The sequence below is a fragment of the Haplochromis burtoni genome, unplaced genomic scaffold (assembly GCF_018398535.1).
Source record: "Haplochromis burtoni strain Fernald_Lab_line unplaced genomic scaffold, NCSU_Asbu1 Contig_11, whole genome shotgun sequence".
Lineage (NCBI taxonomy): Eukaryota > Metazoa > Chordata > Actinopteri > Cichliformes > Cichlidae > Haplochromis > Haplochromis burtoni.
In genome coordinates this window covers 2,867,224-2,891,836 of record NW_024582372.1, presented here as the reverse complement: position 1 = coordinate 2,891,836, position 24,613 = coordinate 2,867,224, and the positions used below count along the sequence as shown (strand labels likewise).

Sequence of the window (24,613 nt, the reverse complement as noted above, 5' to 3'; positions counted from 1 at the left end):
CACAAATCGTCATTTCCACTGCATAATTGTTTGACTAAAGACAGTTGTACTGTGCTGATTGTCAGCCACTACACAAATAAGGAGCAGGATACATACTACATGCAAGTCTACTAACAGCAGTATTCAAACTGGCATGCAGTGGCAATTTCTAAAAGACAAGGTTGCTGCTTATAGGCACCCTGAGATTATGGCATTGCCACTTTACTAAGATTCATATTTTTTTTCTGTTCCCACTGACAAAATTGTATTTCATAATAAAGGTTTTTTTTGCTTTAATAAAATATCTGTAATACATCTGAGCATCATAGGTAACACTTGTCCTGGACACATCAGGAGATACAAATAAGGCAAACTGACCAGCTGTTTTTAAGCAACAAACAAAAAAAGTCATTTTAGACCATTTTTATGCATACCAGCACTTCAATACCAATTCAGCATTGATTATTTAGAAAGGTCAAGCAATGGTTTAATCAACAGAAGAAACAGGGGCAGAAAAGTATCAAAATTAAGGCAACGCCACAAACTGTGATTGTGTGTTGCACTGGAAAAGACTCATTTCACATAAAAGAAAGAAACAAAAGTGGTTGTTTTGTATTTTGTCTTTATCCCTGAGACCATGTTAGGCACATTGCAGTTAAAAGCTCATATCTAAACGAGTATTTTCCACCATTAGTACACTGTATTTCAACAAAGTTGTTAAAAGTAAGTAAAACAGTGGACGCTGAAAAAAAGAAAAAGAAAAAAAAAAGCACAATTGAACATCAGATCTCTTCGCTACTTGCAGTTTTCTGTCAGTCCCATTCTGGCATACATTTGAACCATTTGTCCAAGCGACCTTTCTGACGTAGTGCATCTTCGGTGGGTTCAGCATACTGATCACTTATGTCTTCAATACGAGTGATATATATCCGGGTGACTAGCACACCGAAGAACTAGACAGAGGGAATGAGAGAGAGAGAGAGAATCTTAATAAGCATGGTGGAAGAAAGGTGACTGTGGCTGCTTCTCATTAGTCTCATTTGTGTCTTTACCTTGTATCTAAGCCTCCCTAATGTAAGATATGAGAAAGAGATTAAAAGCAGAGATGTGAGGTGGAAGGAACAAAGGAAATGTGTGTTTAGATAAACTGGACATCCTTTGAAAGATCACCTGAAGCAACATCAGGCTGCTTTGTATGCTTCTGAGTTTGTCTTTGCAGAGATACAGAGATACAGTCTGCAATAAGGGCACGCGACTACTTCTGCCACATCTGTCCACACAACGAAATTGAGTGCGAAATCTCTCTGCTTCTGTTTCCCAAACGAGAACTAGCAAACTAGACACCTGTACCTCCTCCCAGCTTTGTTTTTTGTTTTTCAGGCCTGAAAGAAATCAGCTAATTATTAAATACAGGTCTGTGAATTCCAAGAAAGTCCATGTAAGCGATAAACCCTCTAAAAGGCTTTTATGTATAATATCTGTGCTTGTCTTATGGTAATGACTTAGAAAAAGATTACGCAAGAAGAAGAGGAAGGGCTTTCTAATTTTCATTTCTGAATTTTCTTTTTGACTTGTTTAAGTTTGTGCCTAATGCAGTTTTGAGGAATAGCTGACAAGTATCTGCACAGCCTTCACCAAAAAAATCTTTTCTACTTACTCTGCAAACGCATCCCAGAAATTAAGCTCACATCTCAGATAACAAAAGCACACATATCAGCAATACTTTAATCTATTTATTTATATTTAGAGCTGGTATTCGTTCCATTTGCTTTTTCATGATTGTGAAATTTGTCAGAATAATCTCAGTGAATCATAGAAATGAGAGGAACAAAAGTACTTTTAATCACATACACATTTTTGGATTGTTCACAGCCCAAAAATACACTTTGTGTATTTTTTTTCCATTTTAATATGTCTTGAATAAAACTTGCTTAATATTTATTTTATTATTTTTTATTAATTAGACCTACACTAACCACACGTCTAGAAATACACACAATTGGAATCTAAACTGGAAGCTGAGATGAAAATGACTTTTCCTGCTATATAGAGATTTCTGTTGAGTTAGATGAAATTTTCCACTTGGAACTAAACATTCGTAAGTAACCTCAAATATCTGACAGAGTGGGACACCAGATTAAATGTTGAGCATCACCTGAGAAATCAGGATGTGTGACAAAGAGCAAAAGAGAAGCACCTGTGTAATGAACCAGACGACTGACACCTTCTGCACAGCTCAGTGAAGTTCAACATGCTTATTAAAGTCCAGCACAGCCTACATTCATATATTCATAGCTGCCAGAGTGTGTGGATTATTAAATGTATGATTGTAAGAACAGTTTCTTCCCCTCTGCTGTTGGACACATGAACAATAACCGTATAACAATAACCGTATAACTGTTCCCACCACTAACACATGACCCTACGCTGTGTCACTGCATCATCTCATTTCATGTTTGGCACTGATCACCACCTGCACTCATGTATATATCTTTCTACGTAGCACTCATAATTCTTATTCTCATGTATATATCTCATGTATATCTCATGCACATATCTTTCTTTCTACATAGCACTTTAATTCTTATTGTTTGCACTGAAGCACCGCAGCAATTTCCTAATGTTGTAAACCTCAACATCTGGCAATAAACCCCATTCTGATTCTGATTCTGATTCTGAAAATGGGATTTATGAGGGTAGAAATGGCAAAGTAATGAAAACCAGCATCTGTGCTGTTACATCCACACTACCAAATGAATCTGGTTCAAGAAAAGGGAAGGATGAAGGAGTATAAGGTGTGTAGAGTGAATGAATAGTGTGCATTTGTAGATTTTGTTCTTTTAATGCTGGAAAAGAATAAAAGTCTGATTTAAAAAAGAAAATCTTTGGTCCATTTTAAGTTCAGAAAGAATATTTTCACTGTCAGATGTGCCTAAGGGGTGAAGCAATTTCCATTTTATTCCATTTGCTAATCTGGGTTTTGGATGATTTATTCCACTGAGCTCTAAAAGGTACACTCTATAAGTCTCTGCAAGCTGTTTTGGTAAATACAGAAGCAAATACAAGTTTGCCTTCTCAAAATCTGAAGTACAAATGACACATCACTGCAGCCACACCTATCACAAAAAGGTCAACTGAAAAACTGTACAACCTTGCATGAAATCTCATAGGACCTCTGTTTGGCCACCTCTAACATTATCTCCCTAACCTGTGGGGTTCCACAAGGTTCAGTCCTGGGTCCAGTATTATTTTCTTTCTACATGCTTCAGCTGGCATCATTTAGTATTTTAAATGACATTTCTTATCATTTCTATGGTGATGACATTCAACCATATATGTCTTTTAAGCTTCACCAGCTGGACCCACTGTTTAACTGGGTTTCGCTCTCTAGCAGTTGCCTTGTATTAAATGCCAACTTTACTGAAGCAATAATTATAGCACCTGAACTATATCTTAAAATCAGTCCGGCTCTTGCTTCTTTTGTTTCAAATGTAAAGTTCAGTGTTTGAAATCTCGGTACAATATTAGATTCTTCTCTGGTCTGCGCAGCTGAACCAAAAAACAAAACAAAAACAAACAAAAAAAAAACCCCCACAAAAGAACAACAATTCCCGCATTTGTGCTTAGATTATTGTAATGCCCTGTTTACCGGTTTTGACAGATAATCTCTCCAAGCTGTACAAAATACTGCGTCCAGACTATTAACGTGTTGATATTTAACAACACGTTCTAGAAATCAAGCTCACAACACTCCCACCTTATACTCAATAAATTAGCTCCCAAGATATTTTAGCATTTGTTTAAAATTCTTGTATTTACACACAGAGTGCTAAGTGGCCATGCTCCAGATTATTTATGTCATCTTGTTACAAAAGACACTGCTGCTGACTATCTCCATTTACAAGCTCAGAATTTTTTAGTTGTTCCTCGTACATGAATAAAGGCCAATGAGACAGTCTTTTTAGTCTACATTTGTTTTGTTTAAACAGGCTTTCTGTTGAGACTTTTATTACATTATTTATCTATTTGCCCATCTGTACATCTGTCTATACTTTTGTATTGAGTTTAAACATTTAATTGTTAAAAAGGTAAAGTAAAATTAAATGGTAATTGTTCCATAAACATCCATGGTGGGAATAAATACCAATAATGAAAATAAAACTCATTTAGCTACAAAGTGACATAAATAACTCCTCATATATAGCGCTACACATTAAAATATAACTTAGTCATCCTTGTCTCAGGTAAATCATACTAAACCAGCCTGTTTTTTGCAGCTAATGTTTTGTGTTAAATTGTGCTTCTAAAAGGTTTTTTCAGCGCATCTTTTTAAATCCATTTTCTGTCCCATGGGCAACAATTGAAAGATGTATGCCTCTACTCTGTGCCCCTCCCCTCCAGAGCACCGCACTTTTATTCAGACACCCTTTTGAAGAAGTTAATTGCTGTTGTTTGCACCCACCATCGACAGCTTTCCCGTCACCGCAATAATAACTGTATTTGTTTCGAACTTTTTAAAACACACAGTTACAAAGTGAGTCATAGTTGGGATAAAAACACATTAAAAATGAGTGTAAATATTTGCACATGCAAACAGAGTCAAGCACATGGTCTTTCATTCATTTCTGCATGAACACTCCTATACAAACATATTAGGAGAAGAAAAGGCCACAGATAATGGGAAAAGCTAACCTGTAAAAAATGAGTAGAAAGGTAAAGCATCTGTATCACTATCTCACTGTACACACTGTACAAATGTGTGTGTGTGTGTGTGTGTGTGTGTGTGTGTGTGTGTGTGTGTGTATACCTGAGGCACTAGGATCAAAAACAGAAGTATGATCATAATCTTATAATTGTCCAGCAGCCAGTAAATGAATGCACCGGTGCAGCCTCTGGTATAGATGTCAGGCAGTGGTTGATGCTGTGGGACACAGAATGTTAGAGTTAAATTGTTAAATGTTTGTCATTTTTATGTTTACCATTTGTACAGTGTTTTAACTCTGATGAAAGAAAGTGAAGAGGGAGCTGAGTGTAAAAGCGAAGCTCTCAATTTACCGGTCGATCTACGTCCCTACCCTCACCTATGGCCACGAGCTGTGGGTAGTGACCGAAAGAACGAGATCGCGGATACAAGCGGCAGAAATGAGCTTCCTCCGAAGGGTGGCTGGCCTCTCCCTTAGAGATAGGGTGAGAAGTTCGGCCATCCGGGAGGGGCTCAGAGTAGAGCAGCTGCTGCTCCACATCGAAAGGAGCCAGCTGAGGTGGTTCGGGCATCTGACAAGGATGCCCCCTGGGCGCCTCCTGGGTGAGGTGTTCCAGGCATGTCCCACCGGGAGGAGGCCCCGGGGCAGACCCAGGACATGCTGGAGAGATTATATCTCTCGGCTGGCCTGGGAACGCCTTGGTATTCCCCCGGATAAGCTGGAGGAGGTGGCTGGGGAGAGGGAGGTCTGGGCCTCTTTGCTTAGGCTGCTGCCCCCGCGACCCGGCCTCGGATAAAGCGGATGAAGATGGATGGATGGATGGATGGATTGATGAAAGAAATTCCACTGTCCTTCCCCCCAGATTCTCGAGGTTCTGGTGGGGCGCTGTAATGTTTTATTGGCAGATACATCCTATCGTGGAAGATCTGCTTCTTTTGATGTAAGCGTTCCCTGCGTTTACGACCCTTTAGGTCAGCAGGATCTGACACACACACACACTCACACACACACACACACACACACACACACACACACAACATCAGCAACCACATCACACCAACAACACAACCAACAACAACTCTTACAGAAGTTCACACATATACATAAAATGCTTTGTCTTAGAACCAAGGGGGCGTGGCTTTGTTCTGACGTGTTTTGTGTGAACTGTCTCTCAATAAAAGGCTAGCAGGAGGAGGTCAGATCTGGGGGTCATTTTCGTGGTGGACACAGACGAGGCCTCCCTTGCGCAAATAATATCGATCGACTGTCTTGTTTTCTTCATGATGAATAAGTCTCTAGAATTAGCGGGGCTTGTGGAAACACAGACCCAACACAGAACACTGGTGGTTAGTCCAATTTCAAAACTACAAAACGTCAAAGGCAGCTCCCTTTCCTTTCTTCCAACTGTTTAACTTTCTGGTCCTTGCTTATAATTAAGTCCATTACTTAATTATCTGACACTTGTCCTCAGTTGTGTGAGAGCGACACAGCACATCCAGAGTTATTGCTAAGAAACATTCAGCTGTCAATGAGATAAAAAGAACAGCAACTGCCAGTTTTCTGTCTGCAATTCCCAGTTTAAATGAACCTTCTGTGGATATAAAGCATACAACAGTCACAATGGATATTTCAGCACATAATAAAGTGGGAAGAGCTCATCTTTGTTTTATGACTTTGAGGTCTTACCTGGTCATCTAGAGCCTTGTACCCACACATAGTGTTGGGCACTTCATTATTCTGAAAGAGAAGTAAAATGTTTCAAATAAAAATTAACAGAAAGCTGTACAGTGTGGGGACAGCCAGGAGAATAAAAGCTTTTATCTAATCTAACGGTTTTATCTTCAGAACAGAGTCATCTGCAGCCTGCATCTTGTTGTATTAAAACTAAAATTAAGTGGAAGTAAAAAATAAACCTCTAAATTATTATATCCATGTTTGTTCGCAAAGATAAGTCTGCATTAAGGGCATATATGCTCTGCTCTACAGCATCCGTTGCCACTTATGTGAGTCATCTCTGGCAGGTAGGGATCGTTTTGCTATTTTCTCTCTGCCAAACAGTTTGTCAAGACCATTTTTATTCCACATAAAAATGCTGCTAGTCAAAGAAAGAAAGAACAAACTAACGAACGAAAGGTTTCTGTGTTTGACCCAACACAGAAACCTTTAAATGAAATGAAATTTTAGAGAATGTCGGATGAGATCAGTTTCATTAGTTCAGACAGTTCGTCAAACTGTTGTGTGTTTAGCTCGAGACTTTCTCTTTGTTCTCTTTGTCCTTATAATTACTGGACAGTGTAGGTGTACAGATTACAGGGAGCCTTTGCTACTTAGAGGTGGAGAAAATTGCCTGCACATGCCATGGCTAAGGCTTAATCACAATATAGGGTGAAGAGGTACATTTTAAATGTCACTCTGCATGCAAGAGCTATTACTTTAAGACCCAGACCCACAGACACTGGCAGCCACCGAGCACTAGAGAAAAATGTGCATTCCTTAATGCCAACCACTTTGCAGATGAAAATCAGAATTTCAGTTGTTTAGCAGTTGCTTGGGGCTGAAGGTTGAGGAAGGTGTCGCCGACAGATCTTTAGGCCTGTGTGTCTGAGAGCTTTAATGACACACACACACACACACAAATCCAAAACTAAAAAAAACAAATTCAGGAATAAACATGATAAAATTACAGATTAGTTGGTATCTAACTCTGATCTTCAGCTCTCACTGTGATTGTGAGACTGCATGCCCTCAGTGAGAAGGTGCCTTCCTGAGCAAATAAAATGCCAGCATCTCACAGTGTGTAATTTGTCTCTCAGAAGTGAAGCTGCGTGGGATTTTGGGAGTTCTCCTCAGCACAACTGCAGATCAAAAACCCTCTCATGAGACAGATGAGGATGTATCAAGATAAATTCACGCCACACTTTAGCCATTAAGCCATTTATTCACGTATTTTCACTTGAATATCACCCACCAGCAAACCTGGAATCTTTAGCTTTAACTAATCAGACTTTGTTCATTCCCACTGCAGCCACAAAACATCTACACAATTGTTTTTAAAAACCTCTTAGCATGAAGTGTTCATCAACTCCAGTGAAGAGACAGGTGTGTTAAATATGTGCAATCCTCTTTTACAGGGGACTTAATGTATTCTAGCTTCATATGTTTTATAACTGGACCCCATTAAAAATAGGTCAGCATGAGATACAGTTTAAGATGATAAACGCCAGTGTCATTTTGGTCTTTTAACATTTGGTTTACAAGTTTGAATGTATTTTAGGATTTTCTCAAATCCACACATATATTAAACTGGTCAACATTTCAAACCACAAATCAGTCTTGATGAGTGTTTGGGGTTATTGTCCTGCTGGAACACCCATCTGTGTCTTGGTTTTAAGTGTCTAGCTGTTGATTTGAGATGAAGCTGAAGAATTTGAAGGTACTCATCGATCATTATTCCATCTACTCTGTGTGATGTAATGTACCACAGGCAGCAAAGCAGCCCCAGAGCATGACACCATCGTGCTTGACAGTTGAAAGTTTGAAAACCTCAAGCTGTCACTATAGTCAAAAAGCTCAGTCTTTGACCATAAAACCTTTCTCCAAAAGGCATATGGCTTCCAGTTCACAGCAGATTTGAGCCTCGGTTTATTCTGAACATCCTACAACCAATTTCTTCTTATGTGATGATGACAGTTTTGGCATTCTTCCAGATAAATTGTGCTTACATAGACCCGTCTGAACTGATGATCTGCAGTTGTTTAGAAATGGCTCCAAGCGACTTTTCCAACTTGTCCAAATCTACTAGTCTCCACTTTAGATTTTTGCTGAATTCCTTGGATTTCCCTTGTTCTGAATATTGGTCAATCTGATGAGTGCTGTCAAACAAATCTTTTTAATGCTGATAAAAGAAAAACTACTGGTTGTAGTCAGTGCAATATAAGTTCAAATTCAAACTTGTGCACCCAATTCTTGTCCCCCCCCCAAACGGTCATTAAAAACAAAAGCTGTTCAAAGAAACCATTAAATGCCCTAAATTTCCATGACATTCATGCCCATGATGGATGTAAACGTCTACCCACAAGTAGTTTCTAAAAAAAACAAAACATAATTTAAATGTTATATACTTGTAATTATAATAAAAATGTTTTAAATGTAGTAGCTGAACATAAATTGTGTTATAGCAGTATTATCAGAAGAGGCAGAAGCAGTTAGCATCATGCATAGAAACTGGTAATACAAGAGGTATTATTGCAACAAGAAAAGCATATATTGTACCAGCTGATGTAGTGGTAAGACCATCAATAATGACACCTACCTTAGTAGTAACACAGCAGGTATATGGGACACCGCAGGCTAACGGACCAGGCGCACTACAGTTGTGGTACATGTTGACTTTCCAGTCTTTAAATTCTTCACCTCCACAACACTTAAACTGACAAAGAGGAGAAAGATGACAATATTAAAGGTAAGAAGGAAAAGGAAAGTGGTTTTAAAACACAGGAGAGACAGAGAGAGTCAATAAGTAACTAACTATGTGAACATGATTCATTCTGTTGTGCTGGTATGATGCCAAAAGTAGCATTTTAGGATGAAATTAATCACAATTAACAACATTTGGCATCCGGTTAGTATTTGATTCTCTCTCACACTTTTCCTTTCAGCCAGAATTTCAAAGGAGCAGATCGAAGGGCTTTCCCCTGAAGAAGTGACGTTTCCCTGTACAAAATATTTTACTGAGCTGTTTACAAGACAAATGAGGTAAACTATACCATCAATATTCACATTCAGATGCAGCTGTGTTTACTATCCAAATACAATTTTCCACTGGTGGCAAATTTATTTGACTGTGCAAACACAGCTTCCCCCTTTCATTCCTTCTACCACATTCTTGAAAAGGTCGGTAGGTGTTGTGATATTTGCACATATCCAAAAACCTGCTTATATCTACTTCCTTCATTACTTTTAAGAGCAGATGCATTTTTCCTTCCCACTAGAAATGTAAGCTCTTCCTCGGGGATGCATCTTTGTCCCTGTCTTGTAAAGTGCTGGCCTGTTTGTGTACAAAATACTCAGAGCCGACTCCGGCACAAGTCCATCCATCTGTCTATCCATCCATTTCCTTAATAACTAATCCAATTCGGAGTCACGGGGGTTTTGGGCCCATTTCAGATGTCATTCAGTGAGAGGCAGGATACCACCCGGACAGGTGGCTCGTACATCACAGGCCATGTATCAGAATTTATGTTAATATTCAGATCTGAGGAAAATATTCCCATTTCGAAAGAAAACCTGAAAATACAAAATACTTCACCAGGAGGAGATAAAAGGACTAATTTGGAATACTCAAAGAGAATTTGCTGCTTCACTGACCTGCATCAAATTTGGAAATTATCATCTTCACAAGAACAGTGAATCATTATGTGTCATCACCTGCAGCCACGTGTTGTGGGATCAACAAGTGGCTGCAGAGGCTGCACCAGTCATTTTTACTGCCCTCTTCTTTTGCAAACTCTCAAGAGACTAAAGAAACCTAAACAAATCAACAGCAAACAAACTTGGGAAAACACATTAGCGTTGGTAAGACAACAACGTATTTAATAAAGTTTTAAGTCTTCTTCAATATACAAACAACACAAAATCCAGTATAATACACAAAAGCTCTGTTCATTTGTTTCCAAACTCTTCCTAAATGATCAGCAGTTGTGCAACCAGAGTTGGCACACAGGTACATCTTGGGACCCTGAAGGTTTTCACATCATTACATTGCCTAGCAACCACCTACCAGCAAGCTTAAATGACCCATTCATACTGTTTATGCACATAACATCTAAATTATATCCAGATATACTTAAATAATGTGTGACATTTTATGATGGCTTAACATTGCCTAGCAACCAACTAGAAATGGACTAAAATGACCCATTTGTAGCATTTATCTAGCTCCAAGACCTATGAAAAGCCTAATATTGTTTTATTTCATAAAAATAACATTAATTTACATCCATGTAAACCTGAATTGCGCACAATTTATTATGATGTCATGTTTCCCAGCAACCACCAACCAACAAGCCAAAATGAGAATTTGTAGTGTTTATGCATCTACAACATAAGAAAAGGTGGTTCAGGGGGCATTTCCTAAGCTTTCTGTGTTTATTACTTAGGCAATCAGTTTATTTGTTTCATTTAGCTCTTCTTACATTTGCTGAAGGCACAAATGTGCACTTTCTTTGCTCAGTTTTCATCGTACAGGGTGGAAAAGTTGCCACACCGATGCTTTGGTGTGCTGAACTGTATTTCCCATTTTCATCCAAAGTGACAATAACAGTGACAGTTTTTAAGGTAGTGCTGAAGAACAAACTCACTGTTAAAATAGGGTATAAGCCTTAAATTGGCACTTCTCATTATACAAGAAATGCAAATGAACTTGTCATAGCAGTATCGCCTCAGTTAACAATTAGCATTAATGGGATACAGCTGTTAATGGAGTTACGCCTGTATTTGACTAGCATAAGAAAGAAAAACAAAATTAGACCCAATATAAATGACATCTGGTACCAAAGGATTTTCAATATCTGAATATAAAAATGGGAAAAATGTCTCAATTGATGGCACTCGGAGTAAATTACAGCTGCCGTTTGACATCTCAGTTATTTTTGTTTGATTTGCGCTTTCACTTGGGGTAGATAGCAACTGCACAGCTGCCTCAGAGAGTAAAGAATGAGCGAAGCAGAGCCCAATACTGGTACCTCTGCTTGGTAGTCACTTATTGAATCTAATATTATATTTGGAGGGAGAACATGAGGCAGAAAGAGAGAATGAGACAAGAGATAAAGATGGACGATGAATAAATGAATAGATATGAGAGCGCTCTTTGTCAGGCAGTGTCATCAGTATGCTGATATGATGCCAGTCTGCCAAAGCAATACTCCCTCCTCTGTTGGTGTGATTCTGCACAGCTGCTTTTCCAGCACTGGGTCAAGACCCAAAGAAAGGTCACACAAAAAAAAAAAACCAAAAAAAAAAAAAAAACAGAAAAAAAAAAAAAAAAAAAAAAAAAAAAAAAAAAAAAGCCACAACAACAAACAAAAACTTAATATAAGAACACAGAGTTCTCAGTGTGGTAGGTGCAACAGTGCAGTATCGCCCAATCTAATCCCGTCTATGAGCAGACTGTTCAATTCATCACGCAGCCTCATGAGATAAAAATGAAGCATCTTTTCAAAACACGTCCATCTCCTGAGATTCTGATGTGACGTGTGAGAGTGATGGATGGATTACACAACAGTTTGTTTACTAAAGTTGAAATTGAAATACAAATTTATTTAAAAGTGATGTGACACATTTATTTTTATGACCCTCACTGGTGACAGTCATGACCGAAGCCATTATGTTCTAGGGTTGTCCATCTGTCCGTAGCAATTAAACTGGCAACCTCGACAATTACAGAGCCTTCATGGAGTAATTGTTAAATCAGTTCCCTTCACTTCTCTCTCTTTTCACCCGCAGTGTGTGGCTGAAGGAATTCTGTGTGTTTACATCCTCATGAATGTGACATGTCAGGAATTTGTATAAACATTAATTGGTCAAAAAGTCACCCTCACAAAATATTTAGCTGAGCTGGTTTGCAGAGGTATACAACAATAAGCTGGTAGCTCGAGTTTATTTTATTATTATTTTTATTGTGACTAAATTTCCAAAAGTTTCCTGGAATTAAATATTTGCAGAATAAGCGACTAATTTTGTGACTGTCCAGCTGACTGATGACGAGCTGCTTGCATGCAGACTGTGACTAATCGTATGGTTAAGTCCCCCTCTGAGCCAACCGCTCAAAGCGTGGGTTGCAATTACAGCAACATAATGAGCGCGTGATTACAGGTTAAAGACTGAGGTGTTTTTTTTCAAAAAGTTTGCTAAACTTTTCAGGATCACTTACTATTGTTACTGTATTAATAATAACCATAATTATGACTTTATTTATATAACATTGTTCAAGCTCCACATTACAACGTGCTTCACAGGAGCAACAGAATAAAACAGAAGTAACAAATAGAGGGGAAAAAAAGACACTTTAAAGTAAATTTAAGGGGAGGGAAAAGCTTTCTCATCAAAGTATTTTTTAAAAGATGATTTCAAGGAAGTGACTGACTCACATACACACACACAAACATACACACACACACTAACATTATCACTCAGCTTAACTCAACTACCTCAAAACATTGAGACTGGACTGACTAATCAACACAAGCGCAAACACACTGACCTACACCACCAAACCATCGTACACACCAACCTGTAAATGCTCTTTTGCACAATATTATTACTGGACTTTTTGCACTAACTTCTGCACTTCCTAATTTTTGCTGCTACACTAAGGAATGTTTACTGTTCCTCCACTACCTCAACTCATCATCACAAAACCTTCTTATTATGTTACGTTGTGGGGTTTTTTTTGGTTTTTTTTGTCACACTGTCACTTGCTGCTCTTGTTTGCACATTTGCACGTGCACTTTGTTGTCTGCTGTCTGATAACAAAAAAAAGTCATCCTTAGATAGATAGTTTTTTGTTAATTTATGTTAGGTCAGTCTGTCTTGTCTCTGCTAGCCAGCTAACTAGGCCTCTTAGTTAGCTAGTTTAGGGGTTTTCTGTTAAATTATGTTGTAAATTTATGTTGCATGTAGCACCTTGGTTCCTGGAGGAACGTTGTTTCGCCTCACTGTGTACTGTTAAACTGTATATGGTTGAAGTGACAATAAAGCCAACTTGACTTGACTTGATTTTGCCAGACAGGTTGTTTCAGATTTGTCCCTTTGAGTTTTCAGTTGGGCCCCTGGAACAGGCAAAAGACCTCTGGTGCATATGGTAATTACTAAGAGGTCAGAAATGTAGCTTGGAGCAAAGCTATGAAAGACTTTAACAGAAATCAGTAAAATCTTAAATTCAATGCTAAACATTGTGTAAAAAGGTAAGAGAAATGTGATCTTGTCTCCTCGTTCTAGCTGAAAGTCTGGCAGCTGAGTTCTGTAGAGTCTGATTTAATTCAGTAGAATGACATTCACAAGGATCTAGAGGTTGGCCATCTCCTGGCAGCCTCTTTTTCTACAAAAATATTTTGCCCAACAAAGTTGACGAATGGTTTGCAGCTGTCACTGAAAGAGGTTGCTGCACCAAAAACTTGCATATAATTCTTTTGTTCACTAACAGATTGCTGCAGTTGCCCATAGTTTGCATGGAAGATGGCAACTTGTATGCAAACACTTGCTAATGAAACACTGAACAGTTGTGAAAAATTTGAAGTGTTTCTGGCTTGCAACTCATTCTTCAAAGTAAACATTGTGCCTTAGAACTAAATCCAATGTATTTTTCTTATATTTTCACTACTGCTTGGAGATTAAGTAGTGAGAGTTTGCAAAGACGTTGACGCCTTCCATAAGAACCACTAGCAACCAAAGCACGGAAGTTGTCAGTGCAGCATCTAATACCGGTTTGGGAAAAATTGCACCTATCGACGCCAAACAACCTTGAAGAATACAGTTTTTTCCTAGTGACTTACGGTAATACATACCGGTAGGTTCACTGTCTGGACTCTAAAAGTGTGTCACTGGGGCTTTAGTTCCCATCAAACCAGTAGGTCTTGTAAAACCAGCTGCTTGAAATTTTTACAGCAGGGAACCAGTTCACCCACTTCCCCGAGGCTGATATAGCTCCTGAAAAAGAGTTTTCTCTGCTTTTACCAAAAATTATAGTATTTTGTCATTTACACAAAAAAAAACAAAAAAACAAGTGCTGTAATAACTCAGTACATTTGTATAGGTACAGTTTTAAACTCTATTAGATGGATGGAAAAGGAGATCTAGTGAAGATTTGTTTTCAGGTCTGTTAATGTTCCATATAATCATAACCATACTGCAATATAAGTTCAATGTCTCTACCTCAACCCATGAAAATGAATACAAGTGTTTCCAGTAAGTGGATGGCAAAGGTTAGTGTTTGTGCATTCATGTAAGATTTATTAATGGACTTCGTACTTTTCTTGTTTGTTACTGCATTTTGTGTTATGTTTCTGTGTTTATTATATTTTCATTGACAGACACCACTGGATGAATTTTAATGTTATGCTCACAGTTGTCTCTTAATGAAATTTACCATGTCTATGCACAACTGCTATGCTTAAATTGCACCAATGCTTTCCGTGATGAATCCAGAATTTGCTTATAAATATGCATGATCACTTCTGAGTGAAACATGCAGCACTCGGGAAAGATGGCGTTTGAAAGAGTGTCTGCCTGAATGACTTTTTTGTTTGAAGTGCTCTAACACTTCTTGGTATACACAACAAAGCCCTGCTGCAGTGCTGTGGGGGTATTTATTGCTGTGCCTGCAGCACAGATTGTGGTTAACAAATGATGTGACGTTTTCAAGCTGAACTGTTTTTATGAAGCAAGTGTCTGCAGTGACTAAGGTGTTATCTAATGAGGGAAATGAAAAATTGTTGCTCCTGGCAATGAAACCAACAAGTGGTCAATAATATGACAACTATTTTGATAAATTATGCATGTAATTGTGTGAGAAAAATGTCTCCTCTGTCTCCTCTGCAGGGGCGAAGAAAGAGGCAGCTTCTACTGGTGGAATAAATGTCACATCTCCATTACAATACTGAGGCACAGTGGATAGAAAGGTCAGCTTGAAGTCGAGTTAATACCGGATATGATGCGACCTACCACTTATACATGAACTCTGTGCTCAGAATGAGATGTTTCCTAATATCTTTACAGCTGGAACAAAAAGCTTACAGATGTGGTTTGTCACTGAAGACACATCTTTAAGTATGCTTCAAACTAAGAGATCAATTATTTTGTGGTTCATGTGACATTTATCATTCTGTGTCAAAGGAAGAGCCATTAACAGTAAAACCAGTGATAGCGTCACACTTTCAGACACTATACAAGATTTCAGATACGAAATGGTTAAAAGTTATTTTGTAAAAAAATGGAAATTAGACTTAAGGCCCAACTCTAACTTTTGTCAACTCCTCAGATGGATTTTGCTTGGTCTTGCTCAGGTGTACGCCTGCTATGTTAGTGTGTAAATGTAATGAGAAAAACAAATATGCAGAACCCTTCTATGTGACCCCATGCATGTCCTACTTGCTTTATTCGGTTAAGAAACAGGAAGTGGTGGTGCAGTTATTACAGTCTGGAGTTTGAACCCTAGAGTCATTCCACATCCGCTTGTAGAGCCAATCGTCAAGAACTTGAAGTAAGCAATTTTTTGTGCGACTTTATCAGTCTCTCACAATCTCTCACAAGAGGTGGGGGAATGTTGCTTCAGTTCATTTGGCGACACAGCTCGCTCAAGTCTTTTCTTTCCCATCCATTCTGTTGTAGTTTTGTTGCTGTGCTTGGGATCATTGACCTGTTGCAGGACCCGGTTTTGCACGATCTTCAGCTGATAGACATGTAGCCTCACATCTGACTCTGGTATACAGAGTAGTTCATGGTCGAGACAGTGACTGCAGGATGTCCAGGTCCAATTCCAAACCAGTCTAAACCACCACCCCTCGACCGCCTCTTTGTCCTGATATGCCGTGTTTGGTTTTTGCCAGATGTGGTGCTATCCATTAAGACTAAACCTCTCCAATTTAATTTCATCACTGTTGATGTGTTTCGTTGCTGGCATTGTGTAAAAGACCTGAATGCTCCGGACCAGCAAACTGGCAAAAATTCAGCTTTCAGACAGGTGGTCACGCTTGCTGATGATCATTTAATCAAGAGCATTTGATTAACACCTACTTCCCCATTCCTATGGAAGCAGTAAGAGTGTACTTCATTTTCCCACACACTGCTTCTGCATTTCAGCTTAATGTTTGTTAATTAAATAATGACATGGTGTAAAATGACATGTTTTTTAGTTCACTTGAGGTTGTATTTACCGAAATTTAGAACCTGCTAAGGACCAGGTTATTTTTAGCATGTCCTGATACAGAAACTCTTACAATAGAAAGTGGGTGTGCTTTTGTTTTCAAGTGACTCTACATTTGGAGTCTTATCTCAGTTATTAAAGTGAAGATGTCTTAACCTGTACAGAATCAGATTTTAATATTGTCAAGGAGAGGTTCACTTAAAGTCCATCTTAAAATAGTACTCACACAGCTATTTCTCTGCTCAAGTTACTCTTTTCTCTGATCCATGCCCCTACTGACTTCAGAAATATCTATAAATCTATGGAGCTGACCATACTGATAAATGTGAGGTTAATTGGAATTTTTTTTGTGTTGGCCGAACAATAGACTGGCAATCTGTCCAGGGATGTAACCCGCCTCTAACCCATCACAGCATAAGAGATGGATAAATGAATGGATGGATGTAGAAACTCAAAGGTATAACCTTGAAACTAGGCAATTGTTTAATTAAGGAAGTTCAGGCAAGAAAAAAAAAAGTGTCAAATTCTCATCAAAGTTGGTCCTTTATTCACAGAGGGTGTCACCAGTTGGGCATCCTACCAAATGTGAATAATGGTCACTATTTCGCTGTAAGAATAGTTTTAGTGAGAAACTTCCAGAAAATTATGAAAGTGAAGCTTTGACCTTTCGGATTTAAAAGCATCATTATATTTTTTATCCTATTAGAGATTTTTGTGAAATCTAACTATTTTAATGCAATTAATTCATCCTTCAGCCAAAGCGAATGTTTGTGCCAAATGCTAAGAGCTTTCAAAATGCATTTCTGAAATGACACATTCAAGAAAAACAGAAAACAATGAGTCCAGCATTGACTGTCACCAGAGGGGATGGAAGAAAAATAGCATGGCAGAAATTAAATTCTGCCTCCTCTGACTAAACAATGTGTGTGTCCCGGCTCTGAATGTTGGATTGTCGATTTCCTTTTCTGGATTCAGAGACGGTTCGATAACAAAAATAAAGAAAAGAAAAAGTGCTGACGCAACTGTTCGGGCTCTGAGGCACGAGGGCGTTTTCAAGCCTGAAAACTGGTCCTGACAATCAATTTTCCTTTGTTGTTGCAATTATGACAGATGGCTAAGATGTAGCCCCATCCAAAACATCAGCAGCTATTTACATGGAGACTGGGACAGGACGTCTCCTGTTGAGTTTACACTCAAAACACCTTCAGGCATTTTGCAGGAAAGACTCCTCTGACCCTTTTCGCATTATACACACACAAAAATAAAATAACCTGACAGTACAGATGGAGGTGCCATCTAAACACATTAGAAATGTTTTTGTCTTCTTACTGGATATGAGCTTTTCCAGAGTTCAGGGAACTCACACGGGACGACATTACACAGAACACATTAAAATAAAAAATAGATGGTTTTATAATGTAGAAGAACATTAAAAACACTGCTGGATACAGAACTGTGCTCACAGGGCACAGACCTGGTATGAGCAGTGAAATATTCTGATTGCTCACAGACAAACGCAACATAAACTTCCTATTCAGTTGTTCTCACTTACCCACCGACAACAAAGGGACGCCTTTTTAAATCTTATATGAAAGGAACAGAAAAAAATGTCACCATTTACACGACGCAAACACAAATGCACGACTGAATTTGGTACCGTTCTCACAAACAAAAATAAGTTCAGAACAGTCTCAGTGCCCTCCAAGTTTGTTTTTTCAAACATGGTTTTCCATTGAAGTTCTTCAGAAAAACACTTAATCTCTCTAAGAGCAGGGCAACGGGCCCAGCAAGCAGCTTTAAAAACCTTTACAGGCTTCTGTTAAATGGCTTTCTAACATCACTGAAGCAATCTTTGCTGCTATAAAGTTCTTCAAACATGTCACTGGATGAATCGGCTGCCAAAACAAAAAAAAGAGGCTCCTTTTATGTTTTGACAGATAATTAATCGGCACTTCTTTTCTACACAACCAACTAAGATCTGCATAACCAAGGTGCTGCTGATCTTTGACAAAAATAAATACACCAAACTAATTGTCCTAACCAACTAAGCACATGCATTATTGTCAGATGTTTTTTCCTCCAGCATTAACAAACCTTCTCTGTGAAAGAGAAAGATATTAATTTTTAAAAATCTCGTTGCATTCTCTCTTTATAAACTGACCAGATTTATTAGGCCTCTTCCGCTAATAACCTGCTGAAGATCAAATTGAACATGTGAATAGGGAAGAAATGTGATTTAAGGTGGCGTGTTTGTTGATGCAATTTGGACCCGTCTGAGTATTTTAGAAACTGCTGATCTACTGGGATTATCACACGCAACCATCTCTAGGGTTTACAGCGATTGGTTAAAAAAGAGAAATTATCGAGTGAGCAACAGTTCTCTCAGTATAAATGCCTTATTTATCAATTTACACATCCAGCTAGTATAGAGTAAAGTTTGCCTGTCCTCGTCCCTGCTTTGGTAACCTCTGGGTAGTGCAGTTTTCTCACACAATCCAAAGACTAATGTGAGATTAACTGGTCATTCCACAATTGTCCATAAGTATGATTGTGCACATGAACCATCATCTGCCCCTCTGTGTTAACCCTGAAACAGATCAGGGTGTGCTCGGTGTATTACAGAGACAAAGCCCCATCAAAGCAAAAGCCAGTATCCTCCATTCAAAGATCGACATGCATAAACTGTTTCTCATCCTGAGAAAGTTTTACAAACACCCGTTATCAGTTATCTGGACCTGACCAAATGCACACAAAGATCTTTCTTGTAGCTTTCATGGACAATGCTCAAATGCTGTTAAATCTGCCAGTCCACAACTGTGTAAAAATTCAGCCCATTTTCTAAACCACCAAATCACCTGAGACACAATAGCTTTAGGGAATTCAAGCAGCCTGCAACTATCACGCAATCAGGCCACAAATCCACAGTACACAATCCTTAAAATGATGAAGGCCTGTAGCGTGCAGAACATATGCCCCCTCTCCTGTGCTAATCAGAGTTTGTAGCTGGCTGCTAGTTTCAATGTGTGACCAGTCCGCTGTCCCCTACAGTGCATTACCATATGCTTGATAAAAGCTGGGAAAGAGATCTCCAGCTTCAGGCTGTGTGCATGGCGGCTCGGTGTGCTCTGATGGTCATGCACAGCGATGCAACTAAAATTTTTCAGTGAGGATTCAGGTTCACTGGTTGTGCAGTTTTAAAACAACAAAAAATCCTCAGCTTTATAATAATAATAATCAGGCTTTGTCTCTACTGCAGGAGATTATTAACATAGACTATACATAAAAGATGGATACCACTGCTGTGACTTCACCCATAGTCTAAGCACTGGCCTCATTTTAGTTTTTTTAACTAGATATGACCATAACAGGATGTGAGTGTTTACCGGGATATTTACCAGCTAATACTAGTTCTGTCTAACTAGCTTGGCTGTCGCATTATAGCTGTCATTAAAGGGATTATAACAACAACATGCACCTACTGAGAGAGAGAGAGAAAAAAAAAAAAAGCAAAAAAAGCTAAACACCTGACTCTTTACCGTCTTTAATTCTAGTTTATAATTTATAGATTAGAGGGCATAACTTTAACCCTTAAAACTATTAAAACAGATCAGTGATCTTAAAAAAAAAAAAAAAAAAAAAAAAAAAATCACTCTTAGTACAGATGGAGAGGTATAGGCTGTAATATTTATTTATCCTTTAAAGCTGTGTATTTGGGGATTTACTAAAGTCAAGTCAAGGAACTTTGGTTTCTGACTTTATTTAAAGTCCTGAGGGTTTCTGGGTGATTAATACAGTCCGTATGTAAAAAAAGACTATCACAGGTGACGTTTATCAAATAACAGAAAATTAAGAGTTGACTTACCCTATTCTGAACGTAGTCCATGATGTTTTTGAAGTCCAAGTCATCGTAGTAGTTTACTATGCCCTTTCGAATGTTCTTGTTCAATAAACGTTCCGCCTGTGAGGGAGTTAGAAAAAGAACGCAAAACTGTGAATAGTACAGGAGAGGAGAAAGTCAGATTATCACATCTGTCAGTGGAGCTTTAGAGTTACTTGTATGTGTCAAAAACCATTTAGTTGCCATTTTCGGTGCTGTATGAAATGTCTTTGGGCCGGCACGTCCTCTAAGCAAAACGGCAGTAGTCCATTTATGGTGATGTATTTGTCCTCATCCTGTTTTAATAGCACACTGCATGCTGCCCAACAGTTACAGTATGTGGATATTGTTAGCCTTAACACGAAGCCACAACTCCAAATAAAAGCAGAGCCAAATATAACCCATGTTTTTGAAAGGAGAAGCTGCAGGTTTTATTTGTAGTGTGACTTTCAGGGTTAACCGTGGAATTGCATTAAGCTTTAATAACCAAACATAATCATGACTTGTTGAGCTTAATCAACATTTTAGGGGATTTAAGGATTTAAGAGCTTTGACTGTGCAAAATTATGATCAATGAAACAGTTTTGATTTTTTTTTTTTTTTTAATGTTAGAGCTTTTATTCCTCCTACTTATATATTTTTTTTTAAAAAGCAGCCAATTGTGTCTCAAATTGTGTGTGTTGTGTACCAAAATACCCTCTATGTTAAAGGGTATTTCGGTACACAACAATCAGTGTGTCAAACAGGCGCCTGCTGAGAGCAAATGCTATCATAAGTCAAGGTGACTGATTCACTGAACCAGGATATTAAAATGAGAGAGAGAACTTGACCGCTCACATCTGTCAGTCACAATCTGGTGCTGTGGGGTTACATTAAGTTTAATATATAAGCTTATACAGTCACTTGGCATAAATATTTATAATTTGGAGGTCTCTTAAGAGAATTTTTTGAGAGCTTTTCATTAAATGTTTTCATTCAGGGAACGGTTCATTTACTCCACTAATTTCACCACTCTGTTTCTGATACATTAGTCTTATTTATAGTTCATTGGCGATGAAAGCGACAAAGCGCTGCTTTTTTACCCTTTACTTAGGCCTAATATTGTTCCTTTATTTCATTCTTCGAAGCACTGCCGACAATAACGAATCAAGAATGCAGCCTCCTCCATTAGGGCCACAGAGATTAAAAGAGATTTAATTTTTCATTTCATTTCTTTTCTTCCCCTCTTGAACATATCAGGTGTTGACAGTGGATGTACTGGGACAAGGCACCCACATTTAAACCAAAGTACGATGTGCACATTTGTAGAACGAGAGCTCAAAGGGCATCATCTCCTCAAACAGGATGTTAATTAAAACGGGAAGCCAAAAATAAGTATGTAGACGTTCAAAATGTCTTTTTGAAAGACATTTTCAGGGATTCTTTTAAAGATTGAAATCTCGATTGTGCTCTCAACATTTCATACGTGCAACCTGTTGAGCCACATCGTAAAAGTACGCCTTGTCATGAAAATCCATATGCATTAAGATGGTGATGCAGGAAATGGAAATCTGTTATAGTTGGTTTTACACTGAACAGATTAAAAATGTGACCAGTGTATCACTAAGAATCAGTCAGTTAATCAGTGAAATTAATTTCACTTTAATTTGGCAACCAATTAAAACAATTTCTATGTTTCCTACATGAGAGTGTCAGACCTGAAATAAAATCAGTAACCTTTAATGTTCAAAAGTTTCAAAGAGCAGCACACAGAGCATAGTGAGGGAATTAAATAAATATGACTCAAATTCAAAAAGATTAATGATTAATTCATTTTTTCAACACAAGTGGAGCCTTTTTGTGTTCTGACCAGAGTAGGTGACCTTCAGTCGTACAACTTTGAGCAGAGGAGGGTGAAACAAAGAGTCAAGTCCCAGATCTTATGTTTGTGAGCCTGAAGTGGAAAGCTTCATTAACAAAGAATGTCATCTGGGGGGTGGAGGAATTTCAGTTTCACGTCTAAGAGGCTCTTGCTGGATGTAAGTAGTAGATGTGATTTTCTGTGTCTGTAGACAGCAACAGATTTGTGATTGAATTTGGAGTCCAGGGAGCGCTTTTAAAGACCTTCTATGACTCTGTGGTGGCATCTGTCATTTTTTACAGTGTTGTATGTTGGAGCAGCAGTTTATCGGCAGCTGAGAGGAAGAGGTTGGATAAACTCATCAGGAAGGCCAGCTCTGTTCTGGGATGCACCCTGGACCCAGTGCAGGTGGTGGGAGACAGAAGGACTCATCTCTGATGGACAGAGTCTCCCACCCCATGCATGTAAATGTTGCTGAACTGCAGAGCTCCTTCAGTGACAGACTGCTGCATCCTAGATGCATGAAGGAGCGTTTCCGCAGGTCCTTCCTCCCTGCAGCTGTCAGACTGTACAACCAGAACTGCTCCCAACAAACATAGATGTTTACATCTGCGCTGTAACTGCAATAATTTAATCAACCGATTCGCACTACAACCTGGTTTGCCTCTTATCTGTAGTTAATTTTATTTAATTTAATAACAGCACTCTGTTTATAGTAACCCATTGTCCTTGATGTAAATATGTAAGAAAAATTGTGTATGTTTCTGTTCTGTGTCCTGTTTGTTGTATATGTGTCTTTCTGGCTGCTGTTACAGCCAAATTTCCCCTTGTGGGGCAATTAAAGGATTATTCTATTCTGTCATATATTCTGACATAAAAATGAAAATAGATTTAAATAAAACACAAGCCTTTATCGTCAAAACGGGTTGAGCCTCAGGGAAATTAAAGTTTCCATTGTCATTTGTTTACCCGTGTGTCTGAAAGATTAGGCAAAAACCACTTGGCAGAATTTATTAAAACTAGGCGGGGCTGTGGACAAAATTATGTGGTGTGGAGTTGTTCTCAGCAGAGGACGGAAGGATTCTTAAGCTCTTCCCTACAAATCCACATCAAGATATTTATGAGAGTGAGCTATTTATAAAGAAAACCCAATGACGTCAGGATGCTATCAGAGAATTGGTGATGTTTGCTTGATTAACGCGAATCTTGTTTTGATCATGGCTCATATTAGTTATCATCCTCCACCAGTTGTGTTCTGTGCAAACCTCATTTCTCAGGGCAGGATAGAGGCTAAGCACCTAACAAAGTTATTCTGTAATTTTAATAACCATTAACACCATCCTGTTTTTTCCCCTCAAAATTAATTATCAAAAGGTTTTCATTTAACAAAATTATATGAGGAATTTTATGCCTAACGAACACGGCGCTGTAACATGCAAATGAGAAGGAGATAAGTCATGTCAATGTTATCTCCCCCTTCGTGCCGGTTATGGTGTGTAAATGATCTGTGACTCACGGTGCGTTGTGCTCTCCTCTCAGGTGTAGCTGGTCTGGTGTGATTAACTGAAAAGCAATAAAGAGGGGGCAGGACCCTTGGTGTGCTTTCCTTTCCTCTACACACCGTCCAGCCAGTGCAGCGGTAATTTTTGGTTGAACAGTTATTAATTATTTTGTGTATGTGTGTGTGGGGGTTTTGTGTTTTTGGTTTTTTTGATGGGTCCAGAGGGTCTATTTTTCCTGCTTTATTTCTGTTATGTTGATTTTGATAAAGAGGACTTAAGACACTACAGACCCTAGATTTACTGGCTTATCTACCTTCTGTTGTTAGCCCTTCTTTAGTAATTATGATTAAAAAAAAACAAAAACAAAAAACAAAACCCTGCAGCTTTAACTTTATAAGATTATTTTTTAGACCTCTCATCTAGAGAGGCTTGGATTACAATTAAAAAACTAACTAAAAAACAAACAACAACAAAAAACGACATATTTACATCCAGATCTTGGTTTTTTTTGTAATTCTGCTTGAACAACCTCCTTTAGTTTGAGCCAAAGTTTATTTTAAATATACAGAAAATTATTGTTTACATAACATCAAATTTAATCCATGTGAAGTGGACCCATTTTCATTATTTTAATAAAAGCATAATAAACAGTGTTGTTGGAGTACAGAACCCCGATGCCTCATTTACATCGAGTTAAATCATTAAGAGGTGGAGGTTTGATAATTTGTTTCATATAAAATAAATTTTACAACATGCAGCCATAATTGGTTGTTGTTGTTTTTTTATTTAAGA

At 38.3% G+C, this 24,613-nt stretch overlaps 1 protein-coding gene across 3 annotated transcripts in view; it reads right to left on the bottom strand.

Annotated features, from left to right (window-relative positions):
• Positions 1-225: 225 nt before the first annotated feature.
• tspan15 (tetraspanin 15) overlaps positions 226-24,613 on the bottom strand; it is a 39,076-nt gene continuing 14,688 nt past the window's right edge. For 2 of the 3 annotated variants that reach the window (XM_042213938.1, XM_005915105.3), the window contains 5 exons: positions 20,465-20,560; positions 8,995-9,111; positions 6,369-6,419; positions 4,787-4,900; positions 226-932 (listed from right to left, as the gene is read on the bottom strand). In XM_042213938.1, coding sequence (XP_042069872.1) covers positions 792-932; positions 4,787-4,900; positions 6,369-6,419; positions 8,995-9,111; positions 20,465-20,560 — 519 coding nt within the window. In that variant the 3' untranslated portion in view covers positions 226-791. Of the gene's footprint in view, positions 933-4,786; positions 4,901-5,893; positions 6,274-6,368; positions 6,420-8,994; positions 9,112-20,464; positions 20,561-24,613 lie in introns of those variants that run through there. The other variant, XM_042213940.1, reaches the window with a different exon arrangement.